Source organism: Episyrphus balteatus, chromosome 1 (assembly GCF_945859705.1).
Source record: "Episyrphus balteatus chromosome 1, idEpiBalt1.1, whole genome shotgun sequence".
Lineage (NCBI taxonomy): Eukaryota > Metazoa > Arthropoda > Insecta > Diptera > Syrphidae > Episyrphus > Episyrphus balteatus.
This window is the reverse complement of record NC_079134.1, coordinates 175,496,573-175,519,900: the sequence shown is the minus strand read 5'-3', so window position 1 is coordinate 175,519,900 and position 23,328 is coordinate 175,496,573. Positions and strand designations below refer to the sequence as shown.

At 27.7% G+C, this 23,328-nt stretch overlaps 1 protein-coding gene across 1 annotated transcript; it reads left to right on the top strand.

Moving 5' to 3' along the window:
• Positions 1 to 830: 830 nt before the first annotated feature.
• Positions 831 to 21,742, top strand: LOC129905535 (aquaporin AQPAe.a). Its single transcript, XM_055981007.1, has 7 exons — positions 831 to 1,049; positions 17,634 to 17,744; positions 17,825 to 17,928; positions 20,510 to 20,653; positions 20,716 to 20,863; positions 20,924 to 21,198; positions 21,275 to 21,742. The coding sequence occupies exons 2-7, from the start codon at positions 17,657 to 17,659 to the stop codon at positions 21,308 to 21,310; spliced, it is 795 nt and encodes a 264-aa protein (XP_055836982.1). The 5' UTR covers positions 831 to 1,049; positions 17,634 to 17,656; the 3' UTR covers positions 21,311 to 21,742.
• The last annotated feature ends 1,586 nt before the right edge of the window (positions 21,743 to 23,328 follow it).

Below are 23,328 nucleotides of genomic sequence, written 5' to 3'. Positions count from 1 at the left end.
AAATTACATAGATACCATTTTTTTAGAGATATTAAATATCGATAGCGAAAGGACAGCAATATAAATTGAAAAAAAAAACTAGACTTTAACGATCACTACGGCGTATGTGGAACCTTTTTTTTATACATATCAAAATTTAAAGAAATTTCTCCCTCAATATCTGTAAATAATGAAAATAATAATTAAAGATTTGTGTTTCTAAAGACTTTCACATCTGTTCTTCTATTAAATATAATGCTTAGAATAAATTTTTCATTCATTTCAAAAGTTAAAAAAGAAACTGTTTTCAAAGTATAATTCAAAACAAGTTAATGAAATATTCTAAATAAACTAACAACCAAATAAAGTTATTATTTTTTTCTCTCTTATTGTATGTGCAATTAATGTCTAGAAAATAATAAATTAAAACCACAATACATCATCGCTAAAACAAATTTATAAATTTGTATTTCAATCTAACCGTGTCTGGAACTAAATTATTATTTTATTAGAATGTTCTCAACCGAATTTTAATTATTTGGCTATGCTTCACTCCAACTTGGGATTATGTTAAGCCAAAAAAAAAAAAATACAACAATAAAGCTAATAATAATTTAAACTGGTACAAGTTTGATGTATGCGATCAGTATACTACTCATTGTGGCTGATATCTCATTTTGAGTGCAAGTTTAAAAGTATAAATCATCATCATCGTCTTCAGGTATCAAACCTCACCAAAACAGCCATCAGAGGGAGCAATAGTCTATAGAGCTTCGAGTCGAACCAAACCAAAAAAAAAAAAAATAAAAACCAATACCTCTACTCTGAATGGCTTTTGCTGCTTTAGTAAAGTTCATTGTTTAATGTTAAATTGCCGCGATCGCACGCTAACAAAAAACAGTGCTTCGCATACTAAGTATTGAAAAAAGTATTTTTTTTATGTAGAATTTGTGTTTGATCTTTTTTGTGTTTTTTTGTGATTTTACTGTTTTGAAGCGGGACTAAAAATTGAAAGAAAGTTTTAACTTTTATTTTATATTGAAAATATTGAGTTTTTTCTCTTATTGAAGGTATGATTATCAAAAATTCTTTGTTTGTCCTTAAATTTGATTATAAAATTTTAATATTATAATGTTAATTAAAATAATGATACATGAGTTTAAAAATGTATTATTATTATATAAAGTGGGGGTTAATTGTTTTTAACTTGTTTAGTATACTACATAATAATTAGCACTCGTTCGAAAAAAAAAAAATAAAATAAAAACACCACAAAAGTGATCTTGACAGTGTTCGTGATTTAATCTGATTAGCTGATGGATAAAAATTGTTGGCATGAAATTTTGGAATTGTTCGAAAATTATTTGGTTACTGATGATTTTTTTTTTAAATTAAATTCATAAAATTACTTATTTTGGTCAGATCAATTAAATTTAAATCAGATAAATTAAATTTAATTGTTTAGCTATTTAAATAATAAGCTATTTAAGTGAATTAAATTAAATTCAAAATCGGTTTTAATGAATTATTTTTAATATTGAAAAGAAACAATGGTTTAAAAGAGCATAGGTATATTTTTGTAACCAGTTATTATACTTATATCCTATTGACGAAAATATGAATATCTAAAAAGAAATTAATTGAATTGAATAAAAGCTTTCTGTAGGTGTGCAGATTTTCAATTATTAACCACCTTTCTCATCTGCTTTAATATGAGGAATTGCTTTGCATTTGCATATTTATTTATTTTTCAACTAAGAATATAATGTTCCATTTTTTTAAAAATAAAATTATATTTTCTAAATGTATGTTATTGCCTTAAACCCCAAAAATGTTTTGTTTTGCCTTTTAAATACATCATGGAAATTGAATATTTTTTTAACGACGAAAACGAATTTTCGATTCTGCACGAACCACTTAGTTTTGATAAATTCCACAGTTTATAATTTATTTTTTTTTTTAAGATTTGATCCAAATATTGTCAACAATAAGTCACCATTATGATAGTAAGGTTTTACATCCCTTTGGAAAGTGGCACAGATTTCTATAGAAATGCATTTTATATCCCATTCAATGAAACTGAAACCCTGCATTGCAAATTTTCTAAATAATAGCTGTATACTTTGTCAACACCTCATACCTCAATCACTTAACAAATACACAAAACAAAAATTGCTAAGATTTTTATTCGTCCAAAATAAAGTAACTTTTTGGACAAAAATTGTAAACATCACAAAAAAAACAATAAAATGATTGCTACTCGTATTTTCACGATAGCTCTCTCCTACACACTTCAATTAGAAAAGAAAGAGACAGCAGCAGGAAAAACTAACTTTTTAAAAATGTAAACCTTTGCATTGTGTTCAAATATTTTGTTTTATCAATAATTCTACATCAACAATTTTTTGAAGACGTTTAAAAATAAAATGCACGACTGGGTCGCACGAACTTGCTCTTAGAGTTAAAGTTGCTTAAATTTTTAAGACTTTATATAGAAATTTGGAAAAAAAAAATAAAATTCGTTTTTTAAAAAAATAAAATAAAATCTAAAATTGAATTGCCCCCCAAAACAAGTATGCAGTTTTGATTGATATATTAACATGCATTTTTAGAAAAAAAATTTTCAAAATCGTTAGAGCCGTTTTTAAAAAAAATAATTTTTTATAAATAATTTTTTGGAAAAAAAGTTTTAAAATAAAATTGGTATGCCATTTTGTAGAAATCACTAATCAATATCTAAAAACAAAATTTCAAAAAAATTCAATGTCCCGTTTTCGAAAATTTGATTTTTCAAAAAAAAATTTTCAAATTTTTTTTTAAAATCCAAAAATTTTTTTTTTGAAAATTTTATTTTTGGTTTATACTTAAATTATAGAAATGCTTCTTCACAAAAAGTTTCGTTGAAATCGAATAATCAGTTTCGGAGATAATCGGATTTGAAAAAAAACCGTTCTATGGCAGGTACCGTTAATAATAATTTTCAAAAAAAAAATTTTTTCATTGGAAGATAAACCTTAGCTTAAAACTAACATTTGAATTTTTTAAACAAAATCGTTGGAGCAGTTTTCGAGATATTTCAATTTTACTTAAATCGGTATATGACATGTACCGTTATTTTTGGTCCAAAAAAATTAATTCCAAAAACCCCTCTGGAGAGTCGCCAAATAACGCTACATACCAAGTTTTACATTAATCGGTCCATCCTTTTAGGCTGTAGCTCCTTATACAGACAGACAGACTGACAGACAGACAGACAGACAGACAGACGGACTTCCGGGACCCACTTTTTTGGCATTGTCTACCATCGTAATGTCATGGAAAAATGTTATCTCAACTTTTTTTTTTGTACGAATGCATAACTTGATATATAGTACCTATATCGCAAGTAAAAAATCATTAAGTCGGAGCTGCTCGGCACGGTTCCAAAAAAATTAGCCTACGGTACTCCGCGTTTATTTTTTTTGTTTTGAGAAAACCAGTGTTCCTAATGAATATAAATGAGACGTCTTCTGCTTCCTCGAAACAATAAATCTCTGTTTTGTTGTTTCGTACTCAGTTTTATTTGTACTTCTCTTCAAGCTCTTTAATTTAAGTGAGAGAGAGACAGAGACAGGTAAATCTTGATAAATTTCGCCATCATTGGGTGAATCATCCGGGTGAAAACTAGTTTTGTGAGAGATTGGGGCGAAATGTGCTTTACTTAAGCGGGACTAAAATATGTATGTTTGAATTTGACATTTTTAACATTTATGAACTAAGAGCAATAGAAAAATAAAAATATGTTTAGGCATAACACCGGTTTTTTCTCCCTTAACTCCGGATGAGTTAAGGTTTATTTCCCCGAACTGTTTTTTTGGTCAGAACGTTTTTTAAGAAAATTTGTCAACTTCAGTTCATTTTAGATAAGTTTTTTTTTAACAGAATTCTTTTACGTGCTTTTTACGTGTATAAATAACATTGTCAAAAAACTGTCTTTCTTTCCGTATCATAAAAAGAATTTATATAATTCGTTTTTTGTATTGGTGAATTAAGCTTTATAACTTTTACATTAAAAAGGCATCATTTTCAGTATGCCCAAAAATACATTTATGGAGAAAAAACCAGCCCCGATTAAAATGAGACTTATAACACTCAGCCTTGATTTTTCAATCCTCAGTTAGACTATCAGAAGAATAAATTTCAGTATAAAAAAAACTTTTATTCCTAGAAACAAGTTCTATCTGAGGTTTATCTGACTATTGAAAAATTGGCCCTTAAAAGAATATCAGTCGAAGATATCAAATAAGAAATATTTTTCTCAACATACTTTCTCTTATCCTTCTCTTCTCCGGAACTTGCTATTAGATTCTTAATTTCGAAATACAAAGTGTTTATTTTTGCAAAACGATTTTCATTGAAGTCAGATTGTCTTGGTTTTGGTTTACCTCGTGAATTTTTAACCCAAATGGATTTATTTATTTCTAATTTTAAAATATGAGCTCTATCGAAATCAACAGAATGTTCTTTTTCCTTAAGATGGTCACCCAAAACAGCGATGTTTTTTAATGACTTTTTGACATTCGTTTTTATGTTGACTCATTCTTGACCTCAGTTTTTAACAAGTTTCTCCTGTATATTGAATTAAGAAGAAGAAAAATAGAAATTTTAAATACAAAAAGAATTGTTGTTGTCAAATATATTTACTTCTCGTTTTAAACATACATATATGATACTGATTTTGATTTAGAAATCCGTCTTGATTGATACGTGGTTGAGCTGCAAAAGAAATATAATCAATAGTTAATGGTGTCATTTTATTCACAGTCAATCAATTAAGTTAATTTTTGACATGCAACTCACAATAATGTCACTTGCTTAACCTCCAATACGCAATATCTGATACAGCATCCAACAAGATATTCGCATTGCAATCCACTTTACACCTATCGTGTTACTCTTTTTTTTATATTTTTAGAAATTTTGAAGTGTTTCAGTTAATAGACAGTTAATTGGCTGTAATTAATTAACTTCCTGACATAAAGTTAAAGAACAGTTAAAGGGTACTGCAGTTGATTTATAGCTTTAAGTCAATTATTGACTGATATTATTTGCTGGAAACTCATGATTTACGTTCTAACCACCAAATTAAACAAAAAATATCACCGTTCCAAGAAATTAAAATTTGTCGGTCTTTTTATATTAGAGCAAGGTTTTAGAAACTTTGAATTTGCATAAAATTCGGGAATTCCCTAAAAATATGATCACTTTTAATACAACTATGGAATTGATTTTATTATAAATAAGTTCAAAGTATAAAGAAAATATATAATATTCGGCTTCGTCATTTTTGTGACACATAAAATCATTTACATATTTTAATAAAACGGAAATGAATCAAAATAAAAAAAATTCATTAAAAATTTCAAATTTAATGATAAATTTGAATCTAAATCATATTTCATTTTGTATTCATACTTATAATCAAATAAATAACTTTGATGACCAAAAATTAGACTACCTCTATAACCACAAAATTTTATTTATGATATCAATAGAAACCGGTATAATCACTTTATTTAGGCAACTTTAATTGATTTTGGCTTTGGATTGAAAAGAATTTTTCAAGCTTAATTGATTCGCTATTTCAGTCACGTAAACAAAAATACTGGATTTAACTAATTAGCGTGTTGCTTTCATCTTAATTGATTTATATTTTTATTTTGTATACAAAAGAAACACAGGTAAGGTAATAGTATAATGGTTTTTGCTCTGATAAAAAAATAAATTAAACAAAGCATCTCCATTTTCCTTCTATAAATAAATATGCTTTTTATTATGTCTTGCTTTGCAAATATAAATTTATTTGACCTATTTTTAACATGGACAATATTTTATGGACTAACAAATTGGTATTGCTTTCTTTTTATCTCAATTTAATGTTTTCCAATTTGTTGAAAACGCAATTTAAAATTACCTGCACATGCACAGCTTTATCAATTTAATCAACTGGAGATTTTTTTTTTAAGTTATCAGTTTATGTAAACAATATTTTTATTAGCATCAAGTTCAATCACACCCAAAACAAAATTCTTAAATATATAAATAAAAATAAAAACCCACATGACACTGCTACAAACATGTTCTTTTATCAAAACAAAAATCCGAATTCTGATGGCAAGAAATATCTCAATAAAAAATGTTCAATAAAAATGAACCAATTTATTTTATTTTAATTTTAATATCTAATGATGTATTCGGGTATTTGATTGAGTAATATATTCTTTTATCATTAATCATTGTCACAGTAAATTTTTGGTTGGAAGTGATAGTTAAAGGCTATTTAAAATTTTGCTTTCATCATGATCATGATAAAATACTCGCCGGTTAGCAGACAGTCTTCAGCAAATCTTTCCCCAAACATTTTCCACATAGGTACATTAAATTCCATTTCTTGAATTTAAGCATAGGATGTACGTTTAATTTGAGCATGAGTGTATCTATCTGTATAATTTTTTATTCTTTATTAAATTTTTCAAAGCTAAAAACATTGTAAAACATCTGCATAATAATTATCAACTACGACTCAATTTGCTTTTTATTAGTACATTGTACCTTCACATCTATAATTACAATTCCTTAACACTCTATAAGCAACTTTTCCTATATAATAGCAAATATTAAGTCAGTCCGGTTTTTCATTTGAATCCAAATCATGGAAAATAAAAACGAAACGGAATCATTTTGGGAAACAAAATTCGGCATACCAATGAAAAGATTAATCTCTTTAGTTCTTTTTTTTTCTTCTAGGTAATTTTCATGGTCAAAAATTAAGAATTGACGTCATCAATTCTGTCAAGCTGTCAGTTTTATTTAAAAGAATTTTTTTCTTTTTACTTGTAGGTACAAACTTACTATTCTATTTTGACTTTACATAAGCATAAGGGTCGTTGTTCTCATATTGAGTTTAAGCATTTATTTTATCTTCTTAAGACTCATTTAAAATAATATCATTTGTTAAGAACTTATTGGGTAGATCAATATAAAGCATTGGTATACTTAAGTACAAGATCTGACCATACCATTAATTGATTTATTACATTCGAAGTAAACACTGAACATTAGAGTTTAATACAAATTACTGAACTAAAAGAATTTCTAATGATAAAACGAGTAAATAAATTTAAAGAACGCATGTTTATGATAAGAGGACGCACTTCAATTTTTCTTAGATACCACAACAAAAATTCGGTTTTAAACCTATAAACTTTTATGATAATTCAAAAAATCTTTTGATAAACATCAAATTTTGTTTAACGCACGTGTTCATTGACTATGTGTTGTACTGTCAATAGTAAACAAAAATAATTCTAAATAAAAATCCCAAGGAAATGGAATGTCAAAAAATCGATCGTACCTAATTAAAAGTCTCATGTCAAAAAGCTGTTCTATGATGAAATTTTTAGTAAATTAAAAAAAAAAAAGTTTTCCGTTTTCCGTTTTTTGTTTTGAGGTTTTGTTTGTATTAATTGAATGCGTACACGCAGAAAAATAATGGACCTACCGAGAAGTGGGTTAAAACAAATGTGTTTAAAATAACGTAGTCTTGGTTAAAAACTACTTAGTTCTTGTTGCTAAAATCAACATAGTCGTCTCGTTAAATCGTCGGTTAAGTTAAATTGTTTAAAATTAGCATTTTACGAGGTTATTTTAAGCGATCAACACATGTTTATATTGATCAAGAAACTCGGTTAAAATTTGAGATTTTAGTAAGATTAAACAATTTTGAATAACCGAGCCGACTTGTGTAATTTTAACCGAGGTAAGTTTGCAATCTTCATTTTACATTATTTTTAACCGATGATTTTTCTGCGTGTATGTCCATTAAATCTTGTTTTGCAGATTTTGCAGATTTTTCTGGTCATAAAAATAGAATTGATTTGAGTGTACTTAAGTCAAATCCAAAATCGATCTTAATGTTTCACAAGTAGACTCCGGGTCGTATGATTTTCCACCACATTATTTGTGAAAAGATCCTTTTTTTGTATTCGAAAAACACGCAAATAAAACAGATGCTATTCGATGTCTTAGTCATCATGTATATTTATTTATGATTTTTTTTTTTTTAATTTCTATCATTTTTCTTATAACTTGTTGATAATTGTAATTTCCTACAATTTTATTTAAAACAAATCACTATACGGCACTAAAAATGTACTTAATACAACAATTTAAAATGTTTATAACTTTTTTATGTTTCAACAACCACATTGAAAATCAAAGCATTTAAAGCACAAAACTCGCATTTGCTTTTTTTTGCACATTTAATTTATGTAGGTATGTGGAAAAAATAAAAACAAATTCTCAAAATTCTGATTTTTGTTTGGATGTTGTGCGTATGTTTGTTTGTTTGTTTGCAATTTATTTTTATAAATACATTACTTTTGTTTTGATCGTTTAGCTTAGCAAAAAAGTAGAAGAAATTATGAGACAATGCCTTGAGGATTTTCTTTTAATCTAAAAGTGTTTATCTTATTTGATTTATAAAAATCTTTTAATAAATATGTATAATGCGCCAGAAAACATGAAGGTAGAAGTTTGAGAGCAAAAAAAATCAAAACTTAAGTTGGTCGAATTCTGCTTTTAATTTGCAAAAATAAAGAAACAAACTAAAGAGTAGATATTCATTCGCATTTTTAAATAATTTTTAAAAATTAAATACATACCTAACTACTGATAATAGTACAGATTATTTGAAAGGAAACATCAGAGAAAAAAACTATAGGAAAAAAAAGCTGCACGAGAAAACCTTCATCAAAGTAAACCATCTTCAAACTGGAACAAAAACAAAAAAAAAATTCTCCAATTTTTATGCAAGTATAACTTTTTAGCGTTCATATTTCCTTTGATTTCAAAAGATTCCTTTTTCATTTATGTTTTATAAGTATCAATATCAGTAATTTTTTCTGAAATTTTATTTAAAGCACACTTGAATTTGTTATATTTTTAGAAAAAGATATTCTTCTACCATGACTTTTTCGCGTTTGCTATTAAATAAACAAAACAAAGTTACACAAAATTCATCATTTATACAAAATCAAATTTCAATTTGAAGTCACGTAATTCAAAAATTGCTAATCCATTACAATTACAACAAAAGTATAAACACCTCTGAAACCATACAAAAATCTTAAATTTCGCGGCAACACCCCCAACACTGACTAGTAAACCAGCTTCTCTCTCATTTTATTTGATTTATTAATTTTAAAACAAAAATTAATATTTATTCTAGTTCCCTTTGTAATGTTTCCAGTTGACTTACTATTCAAAAACCTACCTGAATAATGTATTGCCATTAGCACCGTAATTTGTCATTTCTGAACTACCTGTATTCATCCATTATTATATCTGTACAAAATCAGTGCAGTGTCATGTCATGCAATTCAGATAAAATTACCACCTATTAGATGAACACTTACAATAATCTCTCGGTTAATTTCATTCATAAAGTGCAATTGTATACTAACAGTGTACTTATAATTTATTCAACAATAAAACGATGAGTAATAATAGAAATAAAAAAAAAAAATAGAATAGATAATTAATCATAAGTTATATTGTGTTACAATTAAAATATTCAAAAAATAATTTCCACCCACAACGCATTTTTTTGAAGTGACAAACAAAATCTATTAGCAGAATCCATGAAAGCCAAAATTATCTTTTGTGTCAAAGGCATAACAAAACACTTTTTTTTTTTAATTAAATGTCTTTTTCTTATTTTTCAATTAAGATTCTTTATTTTGTTGCCCACACTTATATGTTATTTTTAAAAAATAAAAAAACATTGTCTCATTCATAATGGATCATCCACAACTCTTGAGAGATCTTTTATAGACTTTATGGCTTTGAAAACTGTTGTCTTTCATTTGTGTTCATTTCCATCCAACCATTTCATCCACACTTATACGACCACTTCTATTTGTTCTGTGGTCAACTGAATGCTCTACAAATTGGTTCACACCGCCAATCATTTACTATAGCCCAGTCGGGATGTACAAAAAATTAAGCTGAAATGGAAATAATTAGATCGTGCAATTTTTTTTCATAGGATGATAGAGGGGATCACTGGGAGCTTAAAACCAGTTTTTCGGGAAAATCGACCTTGTGCTTAAGCCGCCATCTTGGATTAAAGGTAAAACACGTTTTAGTGAATAACTCGGCCATTTTTGATTTTTGACAAAAATTATATATGTAAAACTTGTAGAAAATTTTATTTTCTATAATTTTTGTCTTAATAAATTTTTCTATGTGACCTATATTGTTCGAGTTAATTTGAAAAAACTATACCCCTACTCAGCTTAAACTTTATACCCGCTTTGATTATAGATTTTAAGATCAACGCAATATGAGAGTGTTTTTATATGTTTTTGGGGATGATAAATCTAGCTGCAATGTTAGTTTTTGCAAATTCTTGAAATTTTATAAACAAAAGGAACTATCTCAAAATCGGTAAGTGTCGTTTTAAAAAAAATTAGTAAATATTATATGTGATGTCTAGCAAGACAAGCAAGTCTTTGAAATTTTCAAATCGGTTCATTAATGCCTGAGATATGATAAATTGTTTATAACTCACTCTCTCTTTTAAGCTTTTATTATAAACAATTGGTCATATCTCAGGCATTAATGAACCGATTTGAAAATTTCAAAGACTTGCTTGTCTTGCTAGACATCAATTATAATATTTACTAATTTTTTTTAAAACGACACTTACCGATTTTGAGATAGTTCCTTTTGTTTATAAAATTTCAGGAATTTGCAAAAACTAACATTGCAGCTAGATTTATCATCCCCAAAAACATATAAAAACACTCTCATATTGCGTTGATCTTAAAATCTATAATCAAAGCGGGTATAAAGTTTAAGCTGAGTAGGGGTATAGTTTTTTCAAATTAACTCGAACAATATAGGTCACATAGAAAAAATTATTAAGACAAAAGTTATAGAAAATAAAATTTTCTACAAGTTTTACATATATAATTTTTGTCAAAAATCAAAAATGGCCGAGTTATTCACTAAAACGTTTTTTACCTTTAATCCAAGATGGCAGCTTAAGCACAAGGTCGATTTTCCCGAAAAACTGGTTTTAAGCTCCCAGTGATCCCCTCTATCATCCTATGAAAAAAAATTGCACGATCTAATTTTTTCCATTTGAAATGTTTAATTCTACTGGGCTACTATGGAAATGGAACTCGGCTACAACTCAACTAGTAACATGGAAGTAAACAATTCATTAGTGTGACCATTTCAGTTTTTACCAACTTTAACACAGTTTCATTAGTTTGAACTTTGAACCATTTTTAAAAAATTGATTTTTCTAAAAGAAAATTTGATGTTTAATTTTTAAATTAAAATAATTTTTTTTTCGAAAATTTTACTTACATAGTTATCAATTAACAGTAGCTAAAACGTTTTTTCATTTGTGAATATTTTCGTTGAATTGATTTGAATCGTTTACGAGAAAAGTAAAGTACCTCCTTATTATCCGCATTACACAAACAAAATTTCGTTAAAAAGTCGGTTTTTTTTTCATATCGGTTAATTTTTCTTTCATTTGATACCAATGTTATTATTGTACGTTTTTTATTACGCATTCTACAATGAGTTGTACAATTAAACAGCTGAAATTTTCATGAACACAAAATGATTGAATGCACAGTCATGAAAATCGCTAGTTATGAAAAATCTAAGCTTATTAAATCGAGAAATATTAATAATAGAGACTAAACTCTGAAAATTATTGTAGGAAATTGAGTGCTCTTCAATTTTGTCATATACAATTTTGTGGTAGATTAAGCCATTTCCGAAATAACACAAAATTAAGTCAGAAAAGTTAAAAAAATGTGCAAAATAGCTTTCGTGACCTGTCCACTCGTGGAAGTTTCAGTAACTTCACCTAAGACACTTTTATAGATCTTTCAATTTTCAGTAATATTTGACTTGTGGAAAAAGCATACAATTCAGCTGAGCTGTTGAAATTTTAAAAATGCACTCAAACTTACGGGTATTTTGTATGGGAAATCTTCATTCGGAGGGCGAGTGCTAAATCTTAATAATGTATTTTAAGGGCTCAAATTTTTAGGGACTTTTTTGTTGGGTTTTTCAAAAAAAAAAAAATGAAAATAGGAGTAGAAAAAACGTTGTTGTCAATTATTTTTTCTATTATACGTGATTTAATTGTTTTATTACTTTCTTCAATGTTTGAAAACGTCTTTTTCAAGACTTTTAATTTTGGAATTTTGAAATACTTTGAAATAACCAAAAAGCAAAACAAAGACTTAGAACATCTTCAGATTAATTTCCTTATAGTGGAGTATTAACTTATTTTTTTTTAAGAGTTCAACATCTAAATATAAAATTATATTTTATTCATTTAATAACCCTTACTGTTGAAAGTTAAATAGCAAAAATTTAAAGTTCTTATTTACCAAATTCTTTAAGAAAATTAATTATTTCAATGCAAAAATTCAGTTTTTATCAAAAAAAACCATTGAAATTGAAGTAATTTTTAATTTTTTTTTCAAAAGTGTGATGTATATTACCTTTTCTGCTTCGAAATTCAACTGATAATATTTATGGCCAAACATTTTTTTTTAAATAAATTCATATTTTATTAGAAAAAGTTTGGAAAAAAGTCATTTTAAATTTTTTTAATAACATTTTTTTTTAATTCTGAGTTTGAGGACCAGTTTTTAAAAAACTTTTAATTAAATTTATTGGATTTAAATTTAAGAGATAAGAATGAGCTTCTGGCTTTTTAAAAATGTTATTCAAAATATTGTAGGTGTTGCCGTTGTTTTCAAAATATTTGTTTTGTGTTTGAAGTCAGATTGTGAAAAAATTGCATTTATCGCTTAAACGATGGAAGATTGTCCCTTACTCCCTTATATTTTTTTTCCTTAAATTACCTAGGGAATCTTTTGTTATCATTTGTTTTTATTTAAGCAAAAAAAAATTGTTTTGTTAAAAAAAAAATTAATTTTAATTTAAAAAAAACAATACGGCAACATCGACAATTTTTAATCTATAGACTTTTAATTTTTTTAATTACCTACGTTTGAAAAAAAAAATCGTCAAAATCAGAGCTGTTCGGCCGGGTTCCCTAATTTAGTTACTCTACTATTAGATTAAAAGATTAAATAGAATCTCTGAAGAAGAGTGTAAACACACTCGAAACGTCGGATTAGAAAAAATTAAAGCTAAGTTGATAGAAAGGTCACGAAATAAGGAATAATTAGTAATTCATATATTTTACTTCGAAAAATCATAAAACACATTTTCCAGCATTTTTTTGCTTATATTTAAAAAATGTTAATTTGATATTTAAAAAATGTAAAAATGATATTCTGTTTTTTTCAGTGCACAGATTTACATTTGAATAAAATTTGCTTTTCTTCTTTATTTTTTTTTTTTAATAGAATATTTGTGTTCTAATTAATATTAAAACAGAACTCCTCTATCAGAACGGGTTTTAAATAATAATATAGCATTGCCAACTTCATTCCAATACTGTAAAATTTTCTTTGTTTTAACAGACATGACATAATTTATAGCAAAGTTATCCATGGATCGCAATTAGTCTTCGCTTATCAATTTTCTATTTATTTATTTGTGGAAGGATTGAAATTATCAGCAATCAATAATGTCGAATTATCTTGTTCACTTTTCACATACATATTTTTGAAAGCTCCCCCTACCTCGGAAAACATTTTTAAAAACACTTTTAATGTCTTATTTATGAAGATAAGATAGTTGATTTTAAATGATAATCAGTTTTAAATAAATAAACCATAAATAAAAATATTGGTATGTGAAAATGATAAATAAAAAGAATGCCAAAAAAGATATAGAATTTCGTTCAGTAAAAACGAGAGTTAATTTTAGATTTTAAGACAGAACTTACCTATAATACTTAAAAAAAATAATGGACAAAAATCGAGATACCTTAAAAGTTATTTATAAAACTTTAAAGTTGTGATGGTCACACCAGACGTGATCGCGAGCTTATAATTTATTCATTTGGATTATGTATACAAAAGTATGTACATAATGTATATTAGGCCCGTTGCCGGTGTGTGCCGGACCGGCAAGCGGTTGTTCTTGTTTAGCCTATTAAAGAATTGTGTTGATCTTGAAAATATGGTCTGCACCAACATAGAAAATGTTTACCTAGCAATTTATTTTTTTTTATTATTTGTATGTGCTGACTGACATAGATCATGATTAACTATTTTACTATTAATGATGTCAGAAATTGTTTCGGGGGTTAGATTCGATGACGAATGTTTTAAAGTCGTTATAAATCGTAATCCATAGAAAAAAAGACCGGTTTTTTTGCTTTCAAAGTTTTACACCGAATTTTATTTTATGTCTATAGTTATGGTCTTATAATTGAGTCTTGAGTGTATTTTTTTTGTTTATGATGAACCATGAATAATTTTAATTTGTTGATCATTTGTTTGTATTGTAGCTTTTTTTTTTTTTGTAAATGGAGAAAGGGTAATTTTTTTTCTTCTACCTACCTTATATGTTTGTAAATGGCTCATTAAATTGTTTTAATGTCTGTAGGAAAAATTCCATTTAAATCTTTGTTTTTACGACTCCACTTTTTATTTTAAACAATGGATAGAACACTTGTAATAAGTTGTTGCAAATAAATTAATTTATGACGAAGTATCGATGACCGACGTCTACAGATATACAAAAATTGGAATGACAAGCACGTTCCGAAACATTTAGATTTACGTACAAAAATGTTTGCCGTCACGTCGATTTCTTTATAACTTACTTCTACAACTGTGTTGTGAGTTTTGCCTATTGATTATTCTAGATAAGAAATTTAACATTCTATGGTAGTTTTAAATAAATGTAGGCATGCTGGGTTAACTCAGAGTTAGTTAATCCTACAAATTAATTTAACTTCGATTTACTGAAGTAAAACAGTATTATTTAAAATATGTACAAAAGATCAAAAAAACTTTATCAGTTCAATCGAATTCCGAGTGTGTTAGGTTCTTGTCTATGATGGCCTAATGCTAATCAATTCTGTCTTGCTGGCATGGCGTGGATCTACAGTTCCATTTTAGGTAGTACTTCTGAAGATTGATGACATGCTCTTACATTGTATGGGTCGATATCTCCAGAGATGATAATGTCTGCATACAGCTTAGTTCTTATGCCTGATAGTTTTTTTTATGTTGAAAAAAAGGTCCTAACTTTGACCTTTGTAGTACTCCGGCCTTTATTGTTGTTCTGATTTTTCGCAAGAAATTTGTTCAAAAAAGAGACGATTTTTGATTTATTTTTACCAAATATTATGGAAAGCAATTCAATTTATATAATAATTTTAATAATTTTATTATTTTTGTTATTTTTTTCTTCGTTATTATCCTGGAAAGCCAAATTCCGAATTCTGGATCAAGAGTGTATTGATCCAGACGCTGTCAAATGCCTTTTTTTGAAGCCGAAATTTTGAATACAAAAAAGTGAGTGACTTTTTCGTACCAAATTTAAGGCCAAAAAGGACCAAAGACACCAAAGGCACCAGTGTGAGACGGCGGCGTTCAACAGTTTATTCAAATATTTTAAGATCAACTGCAAGAACCTTCATTGTTCAAGAAACTCATTGAAATTTTTCATAACCAATTTCATTTAGGCTGATATATCAAAATATTTTAAGAGGTCAAATTTTAATGGGAAGAAAAATTATTTTTAAAAATAAAAAATATATTTTTGCCGTAATGACACCTTTGCTGTATCATATTTATTTCCCTGTTTTTGTATGAAAACAAATGTCAATGTATTTAGGCAAACATATAGCAATATAATCTTGATAACAATTTAAAAACTTTTTGCCACGAGCAAAGGTCTTAGGATTTGTTTATTTAACTAACAAATTCTATTTGTTCTAATTTTCTATACACCGTTGTTCTTTAAACAAAATGTTTTAAAACAAACAAAAGTTGTCATTAATGAAATTGTTAATAATTAGCAAATACTATCTGAGGTTTTGCCGAAGTATTTTTAAAATACATTAGAGTAGTAAACTTGCCGACAATCGCACAAAACCTCAGCTGTTTTAAATTCTGAAAAATTTTGGTGGCACGTGACGTATATGTATACTTAAGTATTACTTACCTAAGTATTTTACACAGGAGTGAATACCTAGTTTGATTTGTGAGTTAAAGTTATAGTTCGGTTAATGAACTAAGAAGATTAACCCTCTGTCGGCACACGGGTGCGAATTTGGCAGGACAAAAATTAAAAAATTACGATTTTTCAAAAAAGTGGTCACAAAAAAGTCTCCTTATAAGGGTGAAAATATTTTTTTTTTCGGAATTGTGAATACAATATTCGAATTCCTCGGAATATTCTACATCAATTTCATACTTGATTCTCTATAAAATATTGTGACCGAAAAAAGTTCTAGCTACATGAAAAAGTATAAACCAAATTCGCACCCGTGTGCCTATCACGTCACAAAAAAGAGGTGTGTCTACAGAGGGTTAATAATGAGAACATAAAAACTTTTTAAAGGAGCTATAGATTTGTTTATGAAGAAATAAATTATTTTGTATTCTTTGTATTTACAAATGCCGCCAAATAAACAAAATTCACAAAAAAAAAAATTATGTTATTTTTAATAATTTAAAGTAAATTCAAAATTTTGCATCATCCCCATGACAAATTGCCTTCAAGTCAGTCAATCAGACCAATCTTAGCGAATTGCCTAGAAGGAGCCTGTAAATCTTTTGATGCCGCGACACAAATGAAATACAAATATGGTTAAATTATTTTAATTTATTTTCTATTCACATTATTGTGTCATTCAGGGGACCATAGTTGTAGGATGAAAAGATTACCGCTCTCAAAATATATACTCCTAAGCATTTTTATTCTTTAATTAACACAATGACTTAACTTCAAGTGGTTTTGAGAATGAAATAGAATTCAGATTATACAAAAAAGATGACGTTAAATAAAGTTTAATTTGCAATACTGCCTCATGATGGCCTTGGTACTTTTTTTTTGATATTATGTCAGACAATTATTTTTATTACGCAGATTTAAGGCATATGGTTGGATGGGTTGGTATGATTTTATTAACCACACTGACGTCATTTCAAAAGAACTTGATGGGTTGATTGTTATGTTTTTTTGGGTAGTAAAAATAATCACAGACCATTCAAATAAAATCATAATATCTTGCCCAAAAATATTTACTCAAAAAGCCCACACCTAAAATTGACCCATATAAATAAATATCTTTTTATAAAACCTATTTAAATCAGAAAGATAGAGAGTATCTTTACGACCATTATCATTAAGTGAATGACAAAGATATCATTCCTCTCATAATAATAGCTCACTTGAGGCAGCTAACCAACGCGAATTAACTTTCAGACAGAAAAAAACAAAAATCAAGTCGGCAGTCGAGTAAGAGTGTAATTGGCTGTAGTAAGAGACTCATTCTACTTAGACTTGATAGTATCCTCTTTAGCTTTGCGTGGTATTAAAATATATCTTTTATCTTTCAATCTTAAACATGAATGAATTTCATACTTGAGTAAGATAAAAAGCAAACAAATTCTTATTTCTTTTTTTATTTTTAATTGCAGATTACAATTTGTAAGCTAAAAATATGGCTGGATTTGAATACAAACTTGGAGTAAACGAACTCAAGTCAAAGGACCAACGGCTGTGGCAGGCGTTAATAGGAGAATTTTTAGGTAAAAAATCTTCTGATCTTAATTTACCCAAATATTAAGAGTCATGTCTTTTATCAACTACATTTTTTTTCGATTTAAAGGAAATTTCATTCTAAACTTTTTCGCTGTCGGAGCTTGCACACAACCAGAAGATGGACTTTTCAAGGCGATGGCATTTGGCCTTGGAGTTTTCATGGCAATTACGGTAAGTTCAATCTTCAATGTAATACCAGGCAGTCAGCTGTAAGTGTGAGTTATACACTCAATTCATTTAACCTCATACAAAAAATACCATATTTGGCATTTCTTGATTGGCTTTAGACTTGTGTTTTATGGTTATGCCCCAGAGTAAATAAACAATTACCTTTTTAAGATTTTAAGTTTTGAATGAATAGTATCGTGTGAGAGAACTTTTTTTTTTATTTATTCATTGACGCCAATAAAAATAGAAATAATTGCAAATAAGTCTTTCTTATAAACAAACATTTGCACATATTTTATGAGTGATAACGTTCCAATTCATTGAAGGAATTTTGATATATAGTCGAATAGTGACTCAAGAAAGTAGAAAGTATTTTGATTTTTACAAATTGTTTATTTTTTCAATCTTTATTTATTTGTTTATGTATTTGAAGACTTTGTTTGGTAGTTTTCTTTCTATTTTATTAATAAAATTAAGTGTTGTTTACATCGAGTTTTTTAAAGGATTTTTTACATGTAAAAAACTCGATGTGAAAAACTTAAATATTGCATGTAAAAAACTCACTGATGTAAAAAATGGTAAAAAATTAAATTTCTGGAGAAATTCAAAACAAAAAATTAAATCATTGAATTCTTTTATGTTTTTTTTTCCAACTATTTGGAAAAAAAGAAAAATACTACCTACAATTTTTTATCAACGGTTACTTAGTTAATTTCATTTAATTTGGTCATTTTGTTCGCTGTTCAACGTAAAATAAATGTGAATTAATTTCCTTGACCTTTCAAATGCTTATACACTTGCGCCAAATTTAAATATTGGGCAATTTGGGTTGAAGAAGCGGGCAAATTTAATAACCTTAAAGCTAATTTGGAAAGGTTTGCGCGTTTCATTTTAGCCGTGGTCTAAAAAACATCACGTTTTTGCTTAAAATTATGCGAATCTTCAATGCCCTTTCCTTTTGTATTGGTTTTGATGAGCACAAAATTCAACTCTTCGAAGTTTATTGTTTGTTGAACTGGCATTTTCTAGCCTGTTTTCACTAGAGTCCAAATGAGATAATTTCACAAATTAGCTCATTTCGAAAGTCAAGTCGTAATTTGCGAAATTATCTCATTTGTCCTCATTTGGAAGTATCTACTTTTAAATTAATTACCTCTAACTGTTCGTTGATTAGAATTCAATGCCGCAAAATGAAGTGTTTTATACAAAATCTATATACTTTGAATGGCGACCTGTCAAAATGAATGCTTTTTTAAAGTTATTTACCTTTTTTTTGTGTTTTTTACATTTTTTACACATTATTAACCATTTTTTACGGGTTTTTACACAAATAATATAAAAAAAAGTTTTTTTACACGATTTAACTACGTGGGTCACTGTGGCGTATGCACAATATTTTTTTTTTTTTTGTTAATTTCGTATTCTTTTATCAGGCAAATAACTTATCGCATGTTCGAAATTTAACTGACGTCGAGTTAACATTGTCTAATTTAAGTTTTTTATATGCAAATAAAATCAGATCTATTTCAGATCTGATTCAGATTCAAATCTGTCGTTACCGCCAGTCAAAGGAAATTTCAGGTTAGCTAAAAAACGAAAGAAATAAAATATATACGATTACATTATTTACAATACACAATTAATTTCTCACATGACACAACTTTTGTGATATAAATAAGTATTTATTTGCATTTTTTTTAAATTAATACGACTTAAAAGTCTATTTTAATTCGTATCTCATTGTATTCGCAATATAAAGCCGATAAAGCCAATTACAAAACCAAAAGTAAATATTTACTTAAAATTCCGAAAAACACTAGCCTTATCTAAAGATTATTGACAGTCTTTATCTTCTTGTTTTGGATCTTTTATTAATTTGATAATAAGTGTAATTATTAACAATGTGACCTTTAATTCGTAGTTTTTTGTTTTCAATGAAAGAATTTCCGATTGAATTTACTTTTTAAAGCCCAATTTTCAAATTCCTTAACGATATTTCATCGCTAAATAGCAAGATAAGAAAAATCCAGTTCATTTTATTGGAATCTTATGTTTTTGACAAAATTTGATTTCAATTAAAATAGCCCCTCTTTATGATTAATATTAATATAACTTTAAATAATGGATATAAGGACCACATAGAATTTTTATTTTTCATTGAAAAACGCTTCACGTGACATGAAAAAATACAAGTTACCGCAAATAATCATGTACAAAAATAAAATTTGAAGGTTTCATATCAAATTTCTGCTACTTTTTATGGTTTTGGTGCAAATTTTGTTAATCGTAAATGTAGTTTGCCTATTTTAGAAACATCATTAATCAAAAAATCATGACTCAATTTCCTTTGCGCGGTAAACCATGGAAAATTCACATTAGAACGATATGAATTGTAGGTAGCTATGGTGTTGATCATACTTAAAATAAAATCTTTGCTGAAATTTGTGTGGTTTATGGGATACTTATTTTGTTTTTTTATTTTTTGTAACATAATACGACTTGGTCAATAATTTTCAATTGAAAAAAATTGCAAATTTGAAATTCAAATTAATTTATTCTCTCCCCATTTGGATACACTACACAGATTGTCGGTCATGTTAGTGGAGGTCACGTCAATCCAGCTGTGACTTTGGGTATGCTCGTTGCTGGACGCATAAGTGTTGTGCGGAGTATTTTGTACATCTTATTCCAATGTGTTGGAGCTACAGCTGGCACAGCAGCGATTAAGGTGAATTATAATAAATTGGAAATCCTGCAATTTTTTGTTAATAAATCATGTCCCATATTTAGACTCTTCTAGATGAGCAATACCATTATGGTTTGGGTCATACTAGTTTGGCACCAAATATTACCCCTCTTCAAGGTTTAGGAATTGAATTTTTCCTTGGACTCATCTTGGTACTTACAGTTTTTGGAGCTTGTGATCCACATAAACCAGGTTAATATAGACGATATGAAAATCTCTTGGGGGATAAACTGAATTTTTCTTTTTGTTTAGATTCTAAATACACTGCACCCTTGGCAATTGGTATGTCTGTGACACTCGGCCATTTGGGAACAATTCGTTATACTGGTGCCAGCATGAACCCAGCTCGTACCTTTGGAACTGCCGTCATGACTAGTAACTGGAATAACCATTGGATTTACTGGGTTGGCCCAATTATGGGTGGCATTGCTGCTGCACTTGCTTATACACAGGCTTTGGAACAGCCTGCTCCTCCAGCAAGCATCTCCTCGTCAGATAAATACAAGACACATGCTGACGAGCGTGAAGTAATTTTTCAAAAAATTAAATATTTTTCTAAGAAAATCTTTATTAACTTATTATTATTATTTCTTTTTATTTAAGATGAAGAAACTGGATGGTGCCCGTGATTATGCTTAAAAGAACTTCCTTTGACTTTTTAATTTGAAAAAAAAAGCCTCTCCGATATGATACTGAAGTTCAAACTCTCATTCCTTTGTAAGGAAATTAAAAGGCTCTAATGCCCAAAAACAATTTTTAAGTATTCGAAAAAAAAAGAAACAAAAAGTGTGCAACACTATTATATTTATATTTAATATTTTCATGTTTTTTTTATCGTCTCTATTTATGTTTTTACTATATTTCGAACTTTCTTGTATAATTCATTTTAATTTTGATTTTTAATTTTTACTATATAAATATTTTATCAACAAAAAACAAAACGAAAAAAAAAGTTTTAGTGTTAAGTTAAAAAACGTTTTCACTGTCGAACATCGAAATGTTACTTTTTATACATCTTTTAATTTTTACTGATTAAAATCTTTGTAATATATGTAAAATAAGCAATTGAAATGTTTTTTTTTTTATTTTTGCTGGTGTCAAAAAAATAAAATCTATCCAAAAAGTAAGTGAACATTGTTAACGTTAGGTATGGGGCATTTTAAGTTAATAGATAGTCGCATACATTTTTAAGTTTAAAAAGAAACCCAAAAAACATGGAAACATTTGAATTTTCTTTTTGATATAACTATTGCAATGAAGGTGCGATTTTTTACATATTTTCTTGACAGATAACTAAAATTGTTAGGTTAACTGAACACGACAGAATAGCAGAATTTTCTTTTTGACTGCAAAACCATAACAAAAGTACACTGGTTTTTGGTTTAACATACTTCTTACTCATTGATCCCGGCCCGGTGGAAACATGCGTTTTTTTACGCCTTTTGATTCTACAGGAACCATACACAAATGCAATGACGCTGCATCAATTTACCAACCGTGCGCTGAATTTTAGTAAAAAGTGAAGAATATAAAAGTCTTTTTCCTTCTGTTACAATAGCTATGCAAATAAAATAATTATGTTTATATTTACTTTTCTCAACGATTCGACAAGGATTACTGCTTTCTTCAGAGACCTTTAACTAAAAAATCGTCCGTTGACTACCAAGAGATACTAACTACATAAAAATTCAATTCGAGTAAATGAGGATTACCTACTGCATTTTTTTGAAATATTGCAAATGGTGAATTTTCGAAATCTGAAACTTGTATTTATACCCGTTTGAATGCAAAACGGATATTTTGTTCCAATAGAAACGTGTAAAATTAAACACTTGGAATCATTATGTCATTTTAACTGAAAGTTGCAGTTAGTGAGTTTTGTTTGTCAACCGACGAAATATTATTAATTTACTAAATTTTTGTAAGAAATTGATTTCACCCCATTTCAGCCGAGATATAATTTTTTTTTGCTAAGAAAGTATCCAAATTTATTGTTAAAGGTGACTTTACTTCAATAATTTTATTTTCTAGCACATTTCATTCAAATAAGGCAGTAAATTTCTCATTTCAGATAAGAAATAAAATGAGGATACTAAAGTATTGTTCTGTTTATTTAAAGTTTATTATGTTTAAAAAACAGAGCTTCTCAAAGTTGTTTATAATGCACAAGTTTCAAAGGGACTTTTGATTCATTATTATTTTAAATGAATTTTGGTTGTTTGTTTAAATTAAATTTGTAACGGTTTTTAAAACAAATAAGTTTTTTCTTTTTAAATACGTTTAATAACTCTTTTCTTCTATGAAAAATCTCAAGTTGAAATCAGCGTGTTTGGTATATCTCTATGCTTTAAATAGCAAATCTCGAAAAGTTCCTTATATTACCAATCGCTTTCAAATTTTGACAAAACGTTTAGGTAATTTAGATTTAAGGAAAGACAAAACTAAGTTGTTTTAGAAACCGTTACAAATTTAATTTAAACAAACAACCAAACGCTAAGAAATAGCCTCGAACCTGGTAAAAAGCAGCATTTTCGATTTCTAACGGGAATAATCTCAAAATGTGATGTGATAGAATTATTCTGACTTCGGATTCGAGCTAAGCACACAGAAAACCTATAGAAAAGTATATTTTGGTTTATGTAACAAAAAAAAAGTTT

Coding starts and splice junctions, on each gene's coding strand:
- LOC129905535 (XM_055981007.1), top strand. CDS start 17,657: ATGGCTGGATTTGAATACAAACTTGGAGTAAACGAACTCAAGTCAAAG. Junction 17,929..20,509: donor GAGTTTTCATGGCAATTACG/GTAAGTTCAATC, acceptor TACACTACACAG/ATTGTCGGTCATGTTAGTGG. Junction 20,654..20,715: donor CTGGCACAGCAGCGATTAAG/GTGAATTATAAT, acceptor TCCCATATTTAG/ACTCTTCTAGATGAGCAATA.